This window comes from Otolemur garnettii, unplaced genomic scaffold (genome assembly GCF_000181295.1).
Source record: "Otolemur garnettii isolate 467f Iridium unplaced genomic scaffold, OtoGar3 scaffold00010, whole genome shotgun sequence".
Lineage (NCBI taxonomy): Eukaryota > Metazoa > Chordata > Mammalia > Primates > Galagidae > Otolemur > Otolemur garnettii.
This window is the reverse complement of record NW_003852405.1, coordinates 9,227,636-9,246,533: the sequence shown is the minus strand read 5'-3', so window position 1 is coordinate 9,246,533 and position 18,898 is coordinate 9,227,636. Positions and strand designations below refer to the sequence as shown.

The 18,898-nt window shown below is 42.4% G+C and overlaps 1 protein-coding gene across 4 annotated transcripts in view; it reads left to right on the top strand.

Moving 5' to 3' along the window:
* The window catches only part of CDC14A (cell division cycle 14A), a 191,818-nt gene that overhangs the window by 161,914 nt on the left and 11,006 nt on the right, over positions 1–18,898 (top strand). The window contains exons 12-15 of one of the 4 annotated variants that reach the window (XM_003784115.3): positions 4,304–4,419; positions 5,310–5,357; positions 7,378–7,500; positions 8,210–8,537. The exons of 1 other annotated variant lie outside the window; for it this stretch is intronic. In XM_003784115.3, coding sequence (XP_003784163.1) covers positions 4,304–4,419; positions 5,310–5,357; positions 7,378–7,500; positions 8,210–8,537 — 615 coding nt within the window. Of the gene's footprint in view, positions 1–4,303; positions 4,420–5,309; positions 5,358–7,377; positions 7,501–8,209; positions 8,731–18,898 lie in introns of those variants that run through there. 2 more of the 4 variants (XM_012801650.2, XM_023509847.1) reach the window with 2 other exon arrangements.

The window sequence follows — 18,898 nt, the reverse complement described above, 5'->3', positions numbered from 1 at the left end:
TTTTTTTTTTTTTTTTTTTTTTTTAAAGATAAAGGAGACAGGGTCTTGCTCTGTCACCCAGGCTGGAGTGCAGGGACACAATCTAATTTACTGCAGCAGTGAACTCATGGATTTACACAATCCTCTTGCCTCACCTTCCTGAGTAGCTAAGACTAACAGGTGCATGCCACTATCCCTGCCTTTTTTAAAAAAGAGTTTTCTTTTTAAATTTCAGATTAATATAATGATACATGTGATTAAGTTACATTGTAGAAAAATTACATTTATAGAGATAGGGGCTCACACTGTGTTTTCCATGCTGGTCTCGAACTCCTGTCCTCAAGCAGTCCTTCTGCCTCAGTCTCCTAAAGTGCTGGGATTGCTGGTGTGAACCATCACACCCAGCCTTAGGCCTTTATATTCTTTTTCTTTCTTTCTTTCTTTCTTTTTTTTTTTTTTGCAATTTTTGGCCGGGGCTGGGTTTGAACCCGCCACCTCTGACATATGAGGCCGGTGCCCCACTCCTTTGAGCCACAGGTGCCGCCCTAGTTTTTCTTTTTCTTTGAGCGTGAAGGTGCTTAATTTAAGTAAATGTGAGAGAAAGAAGTAAAAATATGTTAAATCTGAGTAATTAGGTGCATGGCAGTGGGTAACAGTATTTTTGTTGTTTTCTGTGTCTGAAATATAATTTATGAAAAAAATTCGACTTTTAGGATTCACGATAGAATGAGAGAAAAACACATGTAAAATAATTCTGACTAAAAACATACTTTTAATATTTTTATTTAAATCTATCTTTTAAAATTATTTTCTTTTTAAAAATAATATGAATATTTGGGCGGCGCCTGTGGCTCAAAGGAATAGGGCGCTGGCCCCATATGCTGGAGGTGGCAGGTTCAAACCCAGCCCCGGCCAAAAACTGCAAATAAATAAATAAATAAATATTTGATATTTAAAAATATCAAAAAGTGTTTAATTCTAACAAAAACCCCCTCCGTTACCTGTCCTATTTTTCTGTATCCCCAAACCCACTCTCAAAGGAAGAAACCTGTAAGCAAATTATACTGTAAGTGTTGTATTTCTAATACCTTGCTTATCCTGGCATTTTTTAAATTTACCAATTTTGAGTATTTTTCTTTTGCCTCCTGGTTATCCTAATAAGATTTAGCTCTTCAATCTTGAACTCACCATCCTCTGCTTGGTATCCCCATATAGTTAAATACCATTCATTGTTGAGCTTTGTAGTACACTATTACTGTTTTCTTTGTTGAACCCCTCTTTTTCTTAAGAGTTCATTGTTTTCTATGCATTTGGGAGAAGATAATGTCATCCCTTTCTTTCATCTACAAAAAGTTGTGCTAAGCAATTTTAAATTTTTTCAAAATCACAACAGAGCAAAAAATCTTACTAATTTCATTCTTGCCCTGAAGACATTTCTCCTCTTCCTATCTGAGCTAGTTGCTCTTAGCCCCAGTATTTAGTGTTCTGATCCTAAGACTTTTCTTCATCCTCCTCAGTTGGATCCCTAACCCTCCTTGATTTCACATTGTCATCTTTCCTTTTTCCTGAAGCACATCCTATAGTAGTTTTCTCAGAAAGATTATATGGGAGGTAATTTTTTTAAAATCTTTGTTCTACCTTTACACTTGACTGAGAGTTTGAATTTTAGAATTATAGATTGAGCCTTATTTTTTCTTAGAATTCTGAACGTGTTTCAGAGCAGGAGGACCTCTTAGTTGGAGGGACAACCAAGCTTTCTAGGCTTTCAAATACCTACAGAGGCAACTCGTTGACAATGAACTGATTGTGGGAAGGATCTGCTCAGGTCCTTCAAGAGGCTTTCTCAGCCTGTCTCATGAGGGCTTATATGCTTCTTGGACCCTTCATATTCCAGAAACTCTAGCTATGTGCTGATAAAAGTAACTGGTTACATCTGAGCCTATGAGTGCTTACTGCAGCGGGGTGAAGCTAAGCTCACCTTGCCAGGTGTAGCACCCTGCCAGGAAGCCTAACCTTCAGACCTTCCTGAAGGCTTCCCTAGATGGTAATGAGTTCTTCCCGCATTAGGGATATATGGAGTGAAATGAATGGTATAACCAGGTCCTGGAGCTTTATAAGAAGGGCATCTTGTATCTCTACAGGAACCCTCTGACATTAGGCTCCACCATGGTCCTGTGACTATTGAGCTGGTTGTCTCCGTGGTCAGGATGACCCTTGCTGGATGTTGGCCTGCTTCACCTGTGCTTTATTCTTTAATAATCAGCTAAGGGATCACCTCCCCAACCCAGAAGCTTTTGTCCTCCTTTCTTCTTTCCCACTGGTCCCGTGCTTTTTATTTCTTTTTCTCCTTTTAAATTTCAGAGACATCAGCTCAGTGCCTGTAGCTCAGTGGTTAGGGCACTGGACACATACACTGGGGCTGGTGGGTTTGAACCCATCCTGGGCCTGCTAAACAACAGTGACAACTACAACAACAAAATAGCCAGGTGTTGTCGCAGGCGCCTTTGGTCCCAGCTACTTGGTAGGCTGAGGCAAGAGAATCGCTTAAGCCCAAGAGTTTGAAGTTGGTGTGAGTTGTGACGCCATGGCACTCTACCAAGGGCAACAAAGTAAGACTATCTAAATAAATAAATAAATAAATAAATTAATTAATTTCAGACATATCTCCTGAGCCCAAAAGAGGTGGCAGGGAGTGAAGAGGTATTTCTATCAGAAGTGACTAGAATATAACCGACAGAAGTATATTTTTATATATTCTTCATTAAATTAGAATTCTAATTTGAGAGAGGGGAGGGGACTATTATGGCTGGAAGGGATCTTAGCACATTTAAGCACTTTGATTTTTCAAGTAAGGAGAAAAAAGCAAAATACGGTCTTCACTGGTGCGATGCTAGCACGTCATATAGTCTGGAAAAGAACATTGCGTCTGGTGCCAGGAACTCTGATTCTGAAATCATAACCCTGTCATTAAGAGCTTAGGGGAGCTGAAACAATATTCCTAACTTCTATGGGTACTTCCTTTATTTCATCTGTAAATTAAGGGTAACCCCACCCACACAGGTTGTTGTGAGAACTAAATGTGAGCTGGCATGTGATGAATGTGGTACTTCTGTTTTTCATGCTACAAAAACTCATTTCAGAAGCAAAAAACACTTCACCAATCTAATGAACATAGTTCGTTAAATCTAAGAAGGCATTGAGTGCTTTTACTAGTGTTAAATGATTACTCTGTAGATAAATTATTGTGTTTCCCAAATTATTTTATCTTGTGCTTATTATTATTATTATTTTCCTGTATCTTGTGCTTTTTAAAACAACTAATGGGGCATGATGGCTCATATCTGTGATCCCGGCATTTTGGGAGGCCAAGGCAGAAGGATCTCTTTACACCAGGAGTTTGAGATCAGCCTGGGCAATATAGTAAGACCCTGTCTCTATAGATAATAATAGTAAATAAAATTAGTTGGACATGGTGATTGGTGCCCATAGTCCCAACACTCAAAAGGCTGACTCAGGAGGATCCCTTGAGTTCAGGAATTTGAAGTTGCAGTTAGCAATGATTTCAATAGAGCAAGACTCTGTCTCAACCAACAATGGCAACAAAAAAGAAGTTATGGGCACAGTGGCGCACCCCTGTAATCCCAGCACTCTGGTAGGCTGAGGCAAGTGGATTGTCTGAGCTTGGGAGTTCAAGACCAATTTCAGCAAGATCAAGACACTGTCTCTCAAAAAAAAAAAAAAAAAAAAAAAGGAAAAGAAAAGAAAAGAAAAATAGTGGGGCTTTGTGGTGGGCACCTGTAGCCCCAGCTACATGGGAGGCTGAGGCAAGAGATCACTTGAGCCCAGATTTTGAGGTTGCTGTGAACTATGATGCCATGGCACTCTACCAAGGGTGACAAAATGAGGCTGTGTCTCAAAACAAAAAAAGAAGTTATGGAATTTGCAGTGATCGTTCCTTGTTTTATCTGGAAATGTATTTGGACTGTGTTGGTGGAGTCAGTCTGTGTCTAGGCTATACCCAAGCATGATTTTGTCTGCGTGAGAGTCTTTTTGGTCATGATCCGTTGCAATGAACAGCTCCATTTAAATTCTACCACATCTTTGATTTGGAATTTGACCAGTGTATTTTACTGGCAGACAGTCAAGTGTTGTTTAGTGTATATACTCGCATAATGCTGAATTCATAGTGCATTTAAGTGACTTGAAATGATCTATCTTAAGACACTCTGTATAAAATCTATCTATATAATTTATGATTTATAAAGAAATAGAATGCAAAATGATTCATAGTAAACTTTCCATGGAGTATGCATTTTTTTTCCAGAATAATTTAGAAGACGATGAAGATATAGAAATGAAAAACAGTATAACCCAGGGAGACAAACTACGTGCCTTAAAAAGTCAGAGACAGCCACGCACCTCACCGTCCTGTGCATTTAGGTAAATCCATTTCCAACTTTCAAATTCATTGCGTGCCATCCTTTGTGTCTAGAACATTTAATCTTGTCTTTTGAGTATCATTCTACAAATACCAAGTTTCCCTCATGTTTTTTGGTTTAAACTATTTTAGGTTGTTGGTTCATTATTTATTTTATCATGGTTGGGGAAGTTTAGAGGCTTTTTGATAGCGATTGCCGCATCTCACTCAGTCTCTGGAATTCTACCTTAAGCTGCTAAGCCATAATTATTACTGGGACTCTGTGTCAAATTCCATTTAGATTTCTCCCCTGCTCCTGTGAGCAGATTTCTTGTCTTATGGTGAATCCTTACCAGTGGGGCGAGGCTTTTGTGTTGAAGTTGGAGTGTGTGCAAAAGTCTTGCGTGCCCGGCTTTGGGATATCCTAATTCCTGAGTTTTACCTTCTATTTTGGAGAACTGAATGAGATTCTTTATTGGAATACTTTAGCTGGCAAGGCCTCAGTCCACAAATGAATATAACAAGAAATGGCTACTTAGGTTTGACTTACAAGTAAGAGACACACGTAGCAGGAAAGATGTTTGCCTGTATGGTAAACATCAAACAGTCACAGGAGATCTCGTTTTTACATGTTGTCTGGCAGAATTATCACCTTTAAGTCAGATTGGGTCTTTGCGTCCTGTTTGCTGATCTGAGAAATGAAGGTTCATGATACTCAGAGTTGAGGTTATTCTTTTCTGTAGTACGATGTGAAAATGGGCTCACATGCCCAGGGCTAATACCCACTAGCAAGGTCTCTCCCGTTTGCCAATTTAATATTCTTACTGGTTTAATTCCATAATATAGACGTTTTGGTCTTTGTTAAAATGTGCAAACCCGGTGATATGTGAGCGTTTATCTTTGATTTCCACAGGTCAGATGATATGAAAGGGCACCCAAGAGCAATGTCCCAGCCTTTCAGGTACTGTTAATGAGGTCGAAGTTCTACTAGCTTCTAAAGATGCCCAAATATTTCCTTATAGACATATTTCCCAAGCCTCAAACTAATGAAAATCCAACCTCTGCAGCTTTTCACTTTCTAAATCGCTTTCCTTCTCTTCTAACTTGTTACAATAAGCTTTCTTTTTAATGCTTCCAGTGAAGAGGATTTTTGTTTGCAGAGTGTTTTCTGTACTTTGCAGGGTCTCTAACAAACTATAAGCACTCTGCAACTTCCCTTTCACGTCCCGGGATAGATTTTTGCCTTTATTTATTTATTTTTTTATTTCTGTTAGTCCTGTTTTACCCTATTTTTGTATATATTTGTTCTTTATTTCCCAGTTTTTTTTTCCTTCCCTCTCTTCTATTTGAGGAGGTAACATTAGGTTTTTTTCTCTCTGAAAAAAATATCCCCTGAATATTCCTGAAATGGTACCCGGACGCAGCATGGGGTCCATGGTGAGCGTGGCAATGTTTGGCCAAGACTGTTGGTGAAGTAGGGGAAGAAGCTGACTCCCCCTTCACCTTCTGGTTCTTATTCATCCTGAGGTTTAGGATTGTTAAGTTGGGTCAGTTCTGAGAGCGCCCAAGCTTCTCTGCCAGCTCAAGCCACCTAGACAACTTTCCCCATTTTTGTGAGCACACATGCTTTTGTGGGGCAGAACATGCACTTCAGCAGTTGTTTGGAGGGTGGATGGTGAGGGACAGAGCCTACCAGTAAATGAGCTTTTATCTAGCAGATGGGAAAACAGAATCCAGTTTCGTGACACAATTTGTCCAAGATTCGGTATTCAAACAGTAGCTGGGCCCTGGCTATCCAGAGATGACTCAATTTTCCCTTTTTGTCCCCCCGAGAAATGTTTACTGGGCACCTGCTCTGAGTCCAGCACTGTGCTAACTACTAGAAATTGAAACAAGAGAGAAATCTTTGCCCTCAAGGAACTATGTCGAGTGAGAAAAATAGACAAATATCAGGCAATGAAATATGGTATACGAGCCATGGCTTACTGTGAGAATATATGATGAAGTAGGACCCTTACCCTGTTCAGAAATTCAGGTGCGCTTTGCCCGATGGGGTCATAGCCTATTAGACCAGTGACAAGAATGGGTCAGGTAGAGGTGGGAAGTAAGGGCAGAGGGAGGGAAGAAGAGGAGATACCCTGGCAGGAAAAGCAGCTTAGGCAAACTGGACAAGGGCGGGGACACGGTCCATTCAGGGAACTCACAGCATCCTGCGTATAGCTGGAGTGGGGATGTCTGCTGGGAAAGTGTGGCTGGAAGGGCTGCACAGAGAGGCAAGGGCCGGATTTGGGAAAGGTTTTATAAACCTTTACAGGCCTTATGGGTACCGAGAAAAGATTACATGATTTTCATGATTAAAAGATAAATGATTTAACAGTCATGCGACATGATTAGATGTTCCTGGAATGGCACCAGGATGCAACAATGGGGCTTGGGGACAGTGGAAGTGTTTGACCCAAATCATTAAGGAGTCAGATTAAAGGATGCTACTGGCGGTGAAGGATGAGAGGTCATGATGGTCTCCCCGAGGGCGACTGCAGGACAGAGAGGATGGGTTTGCAATAGAAAGATGTGGAATCACGGGGCATGCTGAAGAGTGGACACCAGTGCTGTGAAAAGGGAAGTGACCCAGAAGACAGGATCACGGTTATTGGCGGGACTTTGAATCCTGGATTTGAGTCCCAGCTGCCACTTGTTCCCTGAGGGACTTTGGATGAGGCACGTTTCCTTTGAGCTTGCGTTCCCTCACCTGTGAAGGGCTGACATCAGTATCAGCTGCCTCGTGGGGTTGTCGTGAGCACGAACCGGGTTGCCTTCTCTGAGGTTCTCAGCACGACACCTGGCAGAGTTAGCGAGTGTTGACTGTTGGTTCTGTCCCCTGTGTCAGGACCTGTCAGGATGTTTGTAAGACTTACTGATTTGCTGAATATTTAAGATAACACTGCCTTCCTGTGACACTTTGCCCATTTTTCTCCCCAAAGATTAAGTTCTTCCCCGCAAGGATCTGTGCCTATTTTGAAGACATCAAAAGTGGGTTTGTCCCCCTCAGCCACTGCCAAGAGGATAAACAGAGTTTCTTTGTCTTCAGGGCCCAGCATAAGAAGGTAATTTTTCTCTCCTTTTCCCAAGGTCCTGACTTAGGTAAAGGAAGTTTACAACAGGCTAGGCCAAGCCTTGGGCTGTAGTTTTGTCAGAGCAATGGACAACAGGGGAGGGGAGAAAACACACCAGACTCTGTGATCTTCAGGAGCTTCGGCTTCTGTTTGGCTTTGCGGAGGGAAGGGTATACAGCATCCTATTCTAGTGACTCCAGCTTTCATAACGTGATCCAGAACATGGAATTTCATCCCGCTTACAAACAACACGTGGTATTGTCATTTCCTACCTGGTGCGTTATAGGCAGGGGGGACCTCACTAAATGGGCAGGGATGTTTGATGCAGTTGTGTGAGTATGTATCAATTAAGTCTTGCACTTAAGTCTGCTTTTAACTCTCCCCCTTATATAACCTCATTCCTGCCTCGGGGCAAATAGAACCCAGATGTTCTGTTTCAGGATCTCCAGGCAAATTGTTTTAGCCAACTTCTCCGATCCTAATTAACTGCTTTTGAACTTGCTATGTATAACTAAAGGCCACGCGTTATAATATCACCGGTGGTGATAAAAAAGCCTTTCTGTTGTCACTTGCTTGGATCAGAACTGTCCTCATCACATTCCCCTCATGTTGTGCCCGTGTGTCTGGAAACGTGAGCTCTGTGTGAGTCTACCTTGTCGTTTGTGTTTTTTCCCCCTCCTCACCTGTGTTTTCCATTCAGCTTTTCCATAAACTCCAGGCTAGCCAGTTCTCTAGGGAACTTGAACGCTGCAACAGATGATCCAGAGAACAGAAAGACCTCCTCGCCCTCGAAGGCAGGTTTCGCAGCCAACTCTTTCACCAACCTCTTGAATGGCAGCTCCCAGCAGACCACCAGAAATTACCCTGAAGTCAACAACAACCAGTGCAGCAGCGGCGGCGGCGGGGCCAACGTGAACAGCAGCCCAGGCCTCCACAGCGCCAAGACCGAGGCGCACACCAGCATCCCCAGACCCTCCTACACTGGGCTTTCTTCTTCTTCAGCGAGATTCCTGAGCCGTTCCATCCCTGTAAGTTTCCAGACACCACCTCTTGGTCCTCCGAACCCTGAACGCAGCTTTTGCGCCCTGCCTTCCCAGCTGAGGCTGCCACCACAGAAATTTAATAGCTCCAAGGAAGCCTTCTGATCGATGCCTTCCCTCTATGCTGTGAAACTGTCCATGCTCGACATTCTGCTGGCTCCTCTTCAAGTAAACGCCAAGTTTCAACTGGGTTTTCTCCCTTCCTCTTTGTTTTCCCTCCTCCGCCCCTCCTCCTTTACGGTGGGAAACAGCTTTCATTCCGTTCATCCTGGACACTGTTGACTTCAGTTCACTTTTCATTCAGTTTTCAGATCACTCAGTATTTGCTACAAAAGCCAGGTGCCGATTCAGACAATGGACGGAGTTTGCTTTGGTTGTGGTGCCGGCATAGGGAATTAGGGCTGTTTCTACATCTTAGATCGATGAATGAATCTTGGAATATTGAAATAGGGAAGGTGCTGGGTGAACCATACCAACCCAGAACCAAGCCTCAGGCCCTTGAATATTTCACCTCCTGCAAGGAACTGACCCAGAACAGATTAAGTGGCAGATGAGGGGTGTTTATAAGGAAGGTTCACTTAGAGGTAGGTACCTGGTTTGCCAGGGGTGGGAGGAGCAAGAAGATATTTGAAGCCAGTCATCACTCTTATAGAGACAGATAGAAGATCTCCACACACGTTTAACCAATGAAATCTTTATTCAGGTCACCAAGCTCCCTTTTAACTAATCAACAATGCTTGATGGGATAAAATCTGTTGGTTAACCCCTTTTACAAATAACTTTAATAACATATTTTGATCGCCTTTACAGGGTATACAAATGTGAATTTTAATTTGAGAGGAATAAGGACAAAAAGGAGGGAGGAATAGATCCCACATATCAAGGAGAGGTGAAGCATGGTTGAAACCCTGCTTCCATTCAGGGGCGTGAGCCAGGCTGGAGCATCCTGGAAAGCCCTGGCCTGGCGTCCTTCCACGCCCACTATTCTTTAAATGTTTCTCCAAACACCGTCCAGGGCCAGGCTGCTTTCTGCCAGGGAGGGGATGAGAAAGGAAAGGTGCTGGTGGCTGTTGCTGCTCATGGCCTGCTCAGCAAAACATCAGTCCTGTGCTTCATCCTTAAGGGGACCCACTTTCCTTAGCTGGCAGTTGGGGAACCAGGAGGACGTTTTCTAACCTGAGGATGCAGGAGGCACGAGTGCGTGTTCACATGTGCGTGTGTCACACTCATCACCGCTCCCAGCACTTGGTCCTCTTTTCACTTCTTCCCCCCTGTCCACTCCCCACCCTCTCCCTAAGGGGAGTTCTGGCACGTGTGATTTTCTTCATCTGATTTTAGTCCCAGTGATAGTTTTCAGCCTTATTGTAGATTCCTTTATAGATTAGGACCCCAGGTAACTGCCAGCCCTGCACCCCTTAACCTGCTTCTAATCTCACTTATAAATCTTATGTATATGTATCATAAAAACTTAAACCCATGTATCTGTGGGTTCAGTGTTAAGTGATAATGGGTTTAAATTTTTACAACTAAACATATAAGTCATATACATCATAGCAGGAACTGAGTTCAGTCAGTATTTTCATATATGGATTGTAGATCAGTCTCTTTTTTTAGACCAGAGTGTGTATCTTTCCTTCATCAGTGTTAAAGATATTTAGATAGTTATATAGTCGTGTGCTGTATAATGATGGTTTGGTCAATGACAGGCCCCATGGATGATAGTGGTTCCATGAGATTATCATGGAGCTGAAAAATGCCTAGAGCCTAGTGATACCCTAAGGCAGGCGTCCTCAAACTACGGCCCGCGGGCCACATGCAGCCCGCAGAGGACATTAATCTGGCCCACCAGGTGTTTTTGCTGCCGCTGCCTGTCCTGCTTAGCAGCCGACATATCCTGGAGCCCGCAGTCCGGCCCTCCAGTGGTCTGAGGGAGAGTGAACTGGCCCCCTGTTTAAAAAGTTTGAGGACGCCTGCCATAAGGTCATACAGCACAGCACATTCTCATGTGTCTGTGGTGAGCTGGTGCAAATTAACCCAGGTGCTACCATTCATATAAAAGTATAGCACATGCGATTATGTGGAGTACATAATACTTGCTAATGATAACAACCAACCATATTACTGGTTTATTTTTATCATTATTTTAGAGTGTGTTCCTATTTATTTAAAAAAAAAAACTTAATTATAAAACAGCCTCCATTAGGTCCTTTAGAAGGTATTCCGGAGGAAGGTATGTTATCATAGGAGGTGACAGCTCCATACTTGGAACTACCCTTGAACACCTTCTTATAGGACAAGGTTTGGAGGTGGGAGACAGTGATATTGATGAACCTATGTTGGCTAATATGTGTGTTTGTGTGTTTCTTAATTTTAAATTAAAAACCTTAAAAAGCAAAAAATTATAAAAAAAATTAAGACAAGAAAAAGCTTATAGAATAAGAATCTAAAGAAAGTATTTTTGTGTAGCTATACAAAGTGTTTTTAAATTACATTTTGTTACAAAAGTGTCAAAAGTTAAAAAACAATTTAAAAGTTTATAGAGTAAAAAAGTTACATTGAGCTAAGGGTAATTGGTTATTGAAGAAAGTTTTTAAAAAAACAAATGTGGTGTAGCCTAACTACACAGAGTTTATAGAGTCTACAGTCGTGTACAAGAATGTCCTGGGCCTTCTCACTCACCCACCCGCCCACCCAGAAGTTTCCAAGTCCTGCAGGCTCTATCCATGATCAGTACCCTATGCCAGGGGTACCACTGTTTAATCTTTTATACTTTATTTGTACTGTACCTTTTCTAGGTTTAGATACACAAATCCCGTTGTGTTAGTTGCCCACGGTATTCAGTACAGTAGCAGGCGGTGCAGGTGGGTATCCGAGGAGCAGCAGGCTCTAACGGCTCCCCTCGGTGTGTAGCGGGCGGCACCATCTGGGTTTGTGTGAGGACACACTGAGATGTTCACACCAACGATGTCATCCCCTGACAGTGTGTTCTCTGGACACATCCCCGTTGTTAAATGACACAGGACAGTATAAGTATCTTGCAGGTTTCACGGCTAAAGGTTTTGTGTGATCCAGATTTTTAGCTGAGCGCCCATGGCATTGGTAGCTTGGCAAGAATAATGTTCTTTTTTTTTCTGGGTCTGACTTTCCCTCTTTGCTGGAGGAAGCATGAGGACATTCTTTAGACAAGTGTTGATCCCTACTGATGATGTTTATGGAGCTTAATTTTGGTCTCAGTCCATGTTCTGTTATTTCTTTTCACTTCTCCTCCTCCTCATCCCGCTTGTGGCTGGAATGGAATGATTTTCCAATAATTGAGTTTAAAGTAATAGTCTGCGTGGGCAGTTGCTGGCCTCCTCCCCCCTTCTCCCTCCTCCTCTTTGTCAGCTAAATGTAAAGAAAAGCAATTATAACTAGAGTTGCCAGCAGGACCTTTCCTCCCTCCCACCGTCCCAGGAGGTAGGAAGCAGCAGGTCTTTGTAGCAGACCCCCCTCCTTTCTGTTTGCCTAGGAGACCTCCTGTGAGGGGGCCGGCTCCAAGTCCTACCCCCGCTGACTTCTGGTAGAAAGTCAAAATCAGAGTGGAAATTCCCACTTCATGTGGAGGAAAGCAGGAGCTTATGAGTTCGTTACCTGCATGGTCCGGGACCACTTTTCTAATTGTAGTACATTTATGGTCTAAATCAGATCGTCCTTCTGAAGACGTGAGGTTCAGATCCTTGAAGCATTAGCAATAAATCATTTACAAAAATGGTTTTTAAATCCTTAGGGAGGAAAATGAAGTCTGCATGGCAATACCCTCCCAGCACCTTTAAAAAAAAAAAAAAAAAGACCTAGAAATTCATAGGGGGTGGGGGTGATGGGTGTTTAGAGGGAGTCTAATATTTTAAAAGCTACAATTAGGATCTCTTTTGAAAGCTGCAATTGCTCTCTCACTTCTTTTGCAGTAGTTCAGCCCCCAGAAAAATGTAAAAATGATTTCCTTGTTCTGTCATTAAATGCTTTAACACAGAAAACACGAACTAATGGTAAGGACTCTCATGGTTGTGACAGAGTGCTGGGGAGCAGTCAGATTTTGTTTTTCTTAACTCTGGCCTCTTTTGCTGGTCTTGTGGTTTCTATTGCCCTGTGCCATCCACATTCAAGGTTCCCTTTTTGTTGACCCATTTACTGTAAAAAAATCAGTTTCACTCCCTGACACTCAGTGGAATTTTCAAATGCCTGAGAAATGAGGGACGTGTGATGATGGTGTGGGTGGGGTGGAAGTATTTTATTAAATTGAAATTCCTTGTGGTATCTGTCTTGAACAGTTGCTATTTTATTTTTGTGACACTTATCACTGGATCGCTGTTCACCTACATTAACCTCGCCTGACCCCCAAGTCTGGGTTAGGTCATCATCATCGCTCTTCCCCCAGAAGCTTTTCTCCATCCCGCCTTGGTCTTAATCATAATAGGTTTCTCATTCTGAATTGTCATCCTCCACTCCTGGAAGCTCTGTGAGGGTGAGAATGGTGCCTCTGGTTTTCATGGTTCTATGCCCTGTGCCTGGCTTATAGCAAGCACTCGTTAAATATCTGTTGATTGAATGAAAGTATGGATGGAGGTGTAACTGAATGAATGTGGTAAGAACTATTACTTCCATTTTAAAGATAAACATCTTGAGGATCTGAGATGTTACAAATTTTGCCCATGTTTATACTACAAATTGGCAGCAAAGCCATAATTTGAACCAGGTGAGCTGCAGTTTGCTGACCCCTGCTTTAAAGCATTCCCAGATGGTGGACACTGATTTTGGCAACTTAATCTCCCTTTCAGAAATGACCAGTGATCCCGTAATACCAGAACATTAACCCTGACATCCGTGGCTGAGCCTTCTGTGTCCCCCAGTGGGATCTGTACATCTGCAGGAGCCCTACTTCTCCAAATGTTGTGTTCCTTGTTCCCTTCGCCAACTACTTGTGGCTCTTGGGAAGTCCTTTCTTGGAAGATTCCTATCCTCTTCACCAATCTTTCCTTCTTAAAGACCTGTGTTACCTTCCTCCTTCTCTGTGAAGCTCTCCCCGATACATTGAACCCAGTGTGTTCCTTCTTAACTTCTGTTCCTATTCATAGTGAATATTTAGTCCTTTGTCAATCACAGTGTTGTTATTATATGCATGGACATCTGTATTTGTTTATATATTGTCCATATATGCCAGACTTTAAGCTTTCTTTGTGAAGACATTTCATTTATTCTTTTATATTTCATGATTCTTTTTTTTTTTTAATTGAAAAGTAAATTTCTTTCAGGGTAATGTGAGGGTGCAAACAACCAGGTCAAATGCTTGATGTTGTTAGGTAGAGTCCCTCTTGTGGCTATGTCCCACACTCAGAAGGAGTGCCGAACACTCCCAGACCATGCCCATTCAGTGACAGCACCCCAACTCACTACCCCTCCCCCAACTGGAATGGAATTGAGTTTTTCTCGTATATGGGCATGGATTAGATTGTCTGCTGGCTTCATATTTATACTGAATACATTGGATATTTACTTCTTTATTCTTGTGACACTTTACTAAGAAGAATGGGTTTCAACTCCATCCAGGTTATTATAAAAGATGTGAAGTCACCATCTTTTGTATGGCTGAACAGTATTCCATGGTGTGCATGTGCCATAATTTGTTAATCCATTCCTGAGCTGATGGGCATTGAGGTTGTTTGCACCTCTGGGCGATTGTAAATTGAGCTGCGATAAACAATGTAGCCCAAATGTCCTTATGATAAGATGTTTTTTTTCCTTCTGAGTAGATGCCTAGTAGTGGAACTGTGAGGTCAAATGGGAGGTCTAATTTGAGTTCTTAGGATTCTTTGTACTTCTTTCCAAAGAGACTGTATTAGTTTGTAGTTCCACCAACAATGTCAGAGTGTTCCCCTGTCTGTATTTCATAATTCTTAGCACAGTTCTAGACACAGAAAGGAGATTAAACAGTGTAAAATACTCACTTGGCTTAAAGTCGAAAGCCAAACTGAAATTATTGTGAATGTTGTATGCTTCCTCCTTTCCCGTAGCACTGTTGTACTACTGTTGGAACAGGCTGTAGTGTAGTTCTCTGCTCCGGGGTGGGAGCCATGTCTGTGCTCCACCTGTTAGTGGTGGTTCTGGTCATGGGGACTCTGTGGATGAGGTCTCCAGTTCAGATCAACCATTGTAAGAACAATCTTGGTAGCCGTGAATACGTGAAATATACATATATATATGATTTTTTTTTCCAAGACAGAGTCTCACTTTGTTGCTCTTGGTAGAGTGCCATGGCATCATAGTTCATAGCTGCCTCAAACTACTGGGCTCAAGCAATCCTCAGCCTCCTAAGTAGCCTCCCAAGGTGTCTGCCACACATGCTGGACTTTTCTTAAGAGATGGAGTCTCCTTCTTGTTCAGGCTGGTCTCAAACTCCTGAGCTCAAGCAATCCACCCATGTTGGCCTCTCAGAGTACTAGGATTACAGGTGTGAAGAATATATCTATCTTTTAAGGAATTATTGACTTTTTTTTTTGAAAGACAGAGTATCAAGCTGTTACCCATGGTAGAGTATCATGGCCTCACAGCTATCTCAAACTCTTGGGCTTAAATGGTTCTCTTGCCTCAGCCTCCCAAGTAGCTGGGACTATAGGTACCCACTACAATGCCCAGCTATTTTTTTTTGTTGTTGTTGTTGTTGTAGTTGTCATTGTTGTTTTAACAGGCCCTGGCCAGGTTCTAATCTGCCAGCGCTGGTGTGTGTGGCTGGCGCCCTAACCACTTGGCTATGGGCGCCAAGCTGGAATTATTGATTCTTAATGTAGGACTTGGAATAAGATCAAAATATTGGATTCTAGCTTTGTAAAATAACCTGTATGATGAAAATCTACAGAGCGACTGGCACGTGCATTCAAGCTTGTTTCACTTTTACTTTAGGATAATGTCTGTGGTGAGCGCTAAATGGACACTGACCCTTTGAATGTTCATTCCCAATAAGATGCTGCTACTACTTTCCAATAGTGGTCATATCTTTTCCTGATGCTTTTTCTGTGCCTAGTCTGTTTTAGAAACTGTCGCCTCATCCTGATTTTAAACATAACATTTATTCATCTTCATTAATTAATATTTATTAATATTAAAGATTAGCATCAGCCTTCTAACCTTTTGTTTTGTATATCAGCAGTCTCTGGGTTATGAGTAAGATAGGTACTGTAGGTTTGTTCTTAAGTTGAATTTCTATGTAAGTTGGAACGGGTACATTAATCCATTATCTGTAATAGCCTCTGTTCTTAAGTGCCAGTTGAGTGTCAATCAGATGTTTGAAACTGGGAGACGTAGTGTAACAGCCTCCATTTGTAAGTGCAAGTTGTACATAAGTTGGATGTTTAACTCAGGAACTGCCTATATTGAAGTTGCTGTGTTTTTTTTATCTCTTTTGTGTGTGTGTGGCATTGCCTGAGATTTGATGACATTTTTCAGCTCAGGGAAAATCTTTCAGCTGAGCCACATCTTTGGCATCCATTCGGCATTGCTCTTCGTTTTTTCCTTTCCCAAGGGGACTTGGGAACTTTACTAGACAAAGGATCAAATTATTTTGAGGTCAGCATGGTTTAGATGATGCCTTTAAATTTGCATATAAGCTATTTATGTACACACAGCATTGGCAGATATGTGTAACCATAATTTGAGTTCAGTATTAAACAGTGGTGTACATTCTTTTTCTGTATAAAGCCTGTCACCTATTTTTGACTCTCTGTTCGAAACGAGTCTTTGAAACACAAAGTTTGCTGTAAGCGATAAGGTCGATCAGAAATACAGAAAGAGTAAGAATGAGTTTATATTCTCAAATGCGCTGGAGTTATTAATTGCTTTGGCTGTTATGTACACCTTTCTTATGTAATGTGAATAGTACTGCTAGGCCAATAGAAAGGAATCTTTTTTTGTTAATCTTGGCTCTTGTTTTTTGGCCAAGAATAAACGAAAGTGCTTTTTATATGGAATATAAAAGCTTGTCCAAGTTAGAAAAGTTATATCTAATATTTATTTGCGCGTCTCTGTGCCATGAGCTCAGTACCCTTTTGGTGGAGCAAGGTAAGGTAACCGTGGACAAGCCATTGCCCTCCACCAGATGGAAAGCTCCACACGGGCGTCTTCCTGCTTCACAGATCTGCTCTTATTTTTTTGGTCCTTTTTCTCTTCTTTGCGCTGCTACCAGACAACACTTAAAATATGTTTCCTAATTTAGGCCTTTGTTTCAACAGCTTCTGTGTTGGAAGAGGAAAACCAATTATCCCGTAAGATTATATTCTAAGATTTTTGTCTTTTTCCTTGAAAACCAGCTTCACCACAACACATTTAGATACGGATTCGTTATAGTGAATCGCGCTTGGCTTCACGCTGCGCTTCCAGTCTTAGACCTGATGGAGTTTTCAGTTATGGAAAATTCTCAGCCATTATCTTTTAGCATATTGCCTTACCGAGCCCTGCCCTGCTCCTTTTGCTTTATCCCTGAATTTCCATTGGGGCCTTTCAATCTGTCCTCAATATTTCTTACTTGCTGTTTTGTATTTTTCAGTTCCTAATCTCTGGCTGTATACTTGATTGAAAATTCTTGGTATTCTTTTTTTTTTTCTCCCCCCTCCCTGGTATTATTTTCTAATTCACAAATTGTCTTTAACATGTCCGTTCTGGAGTGTATGTATCCCCAACCCACTGGCTTTTGATTTCAATGGCTATTATCTTTCTTTCCTAATTCATTCCTTATGGTAGCCTTGTATTCTAATTTGGACTTGCTTGTTTTTTATTTAAATAGAGCCTCACTCTGTAGCCCTGGGTAAAGTGCTTATAGCTCACAGCAACCTCAAACTCTTGGGCTTGAGCAATCCTCTTGCCTCAGCCTCCCAAGTAGCTGTGACTACAGGCATGCACCACTGTGCTTGGCTAGTTTTTCTATTTTTAGCAGAGGCAGGGTCTTGCTTTTGCTCAGGCTGGTCTTGAACTCCTGAGCTCAAGCAATCCACCCACCTTAGCCTCCCAGAGTGCTGAAACTTATAAGCACGAGTCACTGCACCCGACCTGGACCTGCTTGTTTTTGTTTCATGATTTCTGGTGCTTTAAATGGATATTTTTCATGGTTTTCATCTTAAGGATCTCAAAGGATAGGTCATTTTGATATTGCATTGATTTGCGTTTCAGCCTGTGCGACTTTGTCTCTGGTCATAGGCTTGGTCAGTTCTTTTAGCGTTCGTTTTCCTTGTGTGTTATGAAATTCCAGTTGGTGCGTTTACCCTGACTAGAGCTGTTGTTTCTCTCCTTTCTCTCTGTTTTTCCTTCCTCATCTCCTGGCCTTCTTGTTGGCTCTACCTGATCCTCTAGGTCTTTCGGCCTAGAAGCAGCTGGTAGTGACCTGGGCATGTCTCTCTCTCTCTCTCTCTTTTTTTTTTTTTTGCAGTTTTTTGGCCTGGGTCGGGTTTGAACCCACCACCTCCGGTACAGGGGGCCGGCACCCTATTCCTTTGAGCCACAGGCGCTGCCCAGGCACGTGTCTCTTGATGAGCTCAGCCCAGGCATGCTTTGCTGGCAGCCTTGTGGCTCTGCGTGACCCCGGGCTCCGAGGGCAGCGGTCCCAGCTTTTCACAGTCTTGTTCTGCAGGTAGAAGAGCCTGACCTCAGTTCTGAGTACAAGGTCAGGGCTTTCGGCTTGTGTATTGGGAGAATGGAACACGCGGCTGCCTCTTCCCCTCTTTCACCTCTGTAAACAGAGGTTTGGAGCTGTCGCGGCTTCTTTCTGGGCCACGGAGATGCTCATCTGGCTTTTGAGTCCTGCTGGGCCTTTTCTTCCTTCTTCATCTGTTAGAAATACTTTATCTATACCCAGAAGGATAGTTTAGAGCATAACTCTCACTTCTGCGTAGTAGGTTCTATCTGTCCAGCTTGCCATGTAGGGCCTCTCGGTGTCTTTTTCCAACCAGCTTCTCAGACTCATCTCCCTCTATGGGGCGTGAACATTTTGCTTCTTCCTGGCCGAGTTTCTCACGTCCTTGAGCAGCTTTGCTCCTCCTGCCTCAATGCTTTTCGCTTATTCTTTTTGGCATCTCCACAGCTTCTAGCACTTGGCTGGGATTCCTTCTTCAACTGTGGGATTATTCATCCCATACTAAAGTCTTTTCTAATATTAAGTAGGTCATCTTGTTTTTTTCCCCCAATTTGAAATTTACTCTGTATATGTTTGCATCAGATCTTGAACCCAGAAAGGTGTATGTTTATGGCAATCTCCTTACACGCAGACACGCAGACATGTGGTGTGCGTGCACAGAGACAGGCACAGACACCACCTGCGGTGTGCGTGCACA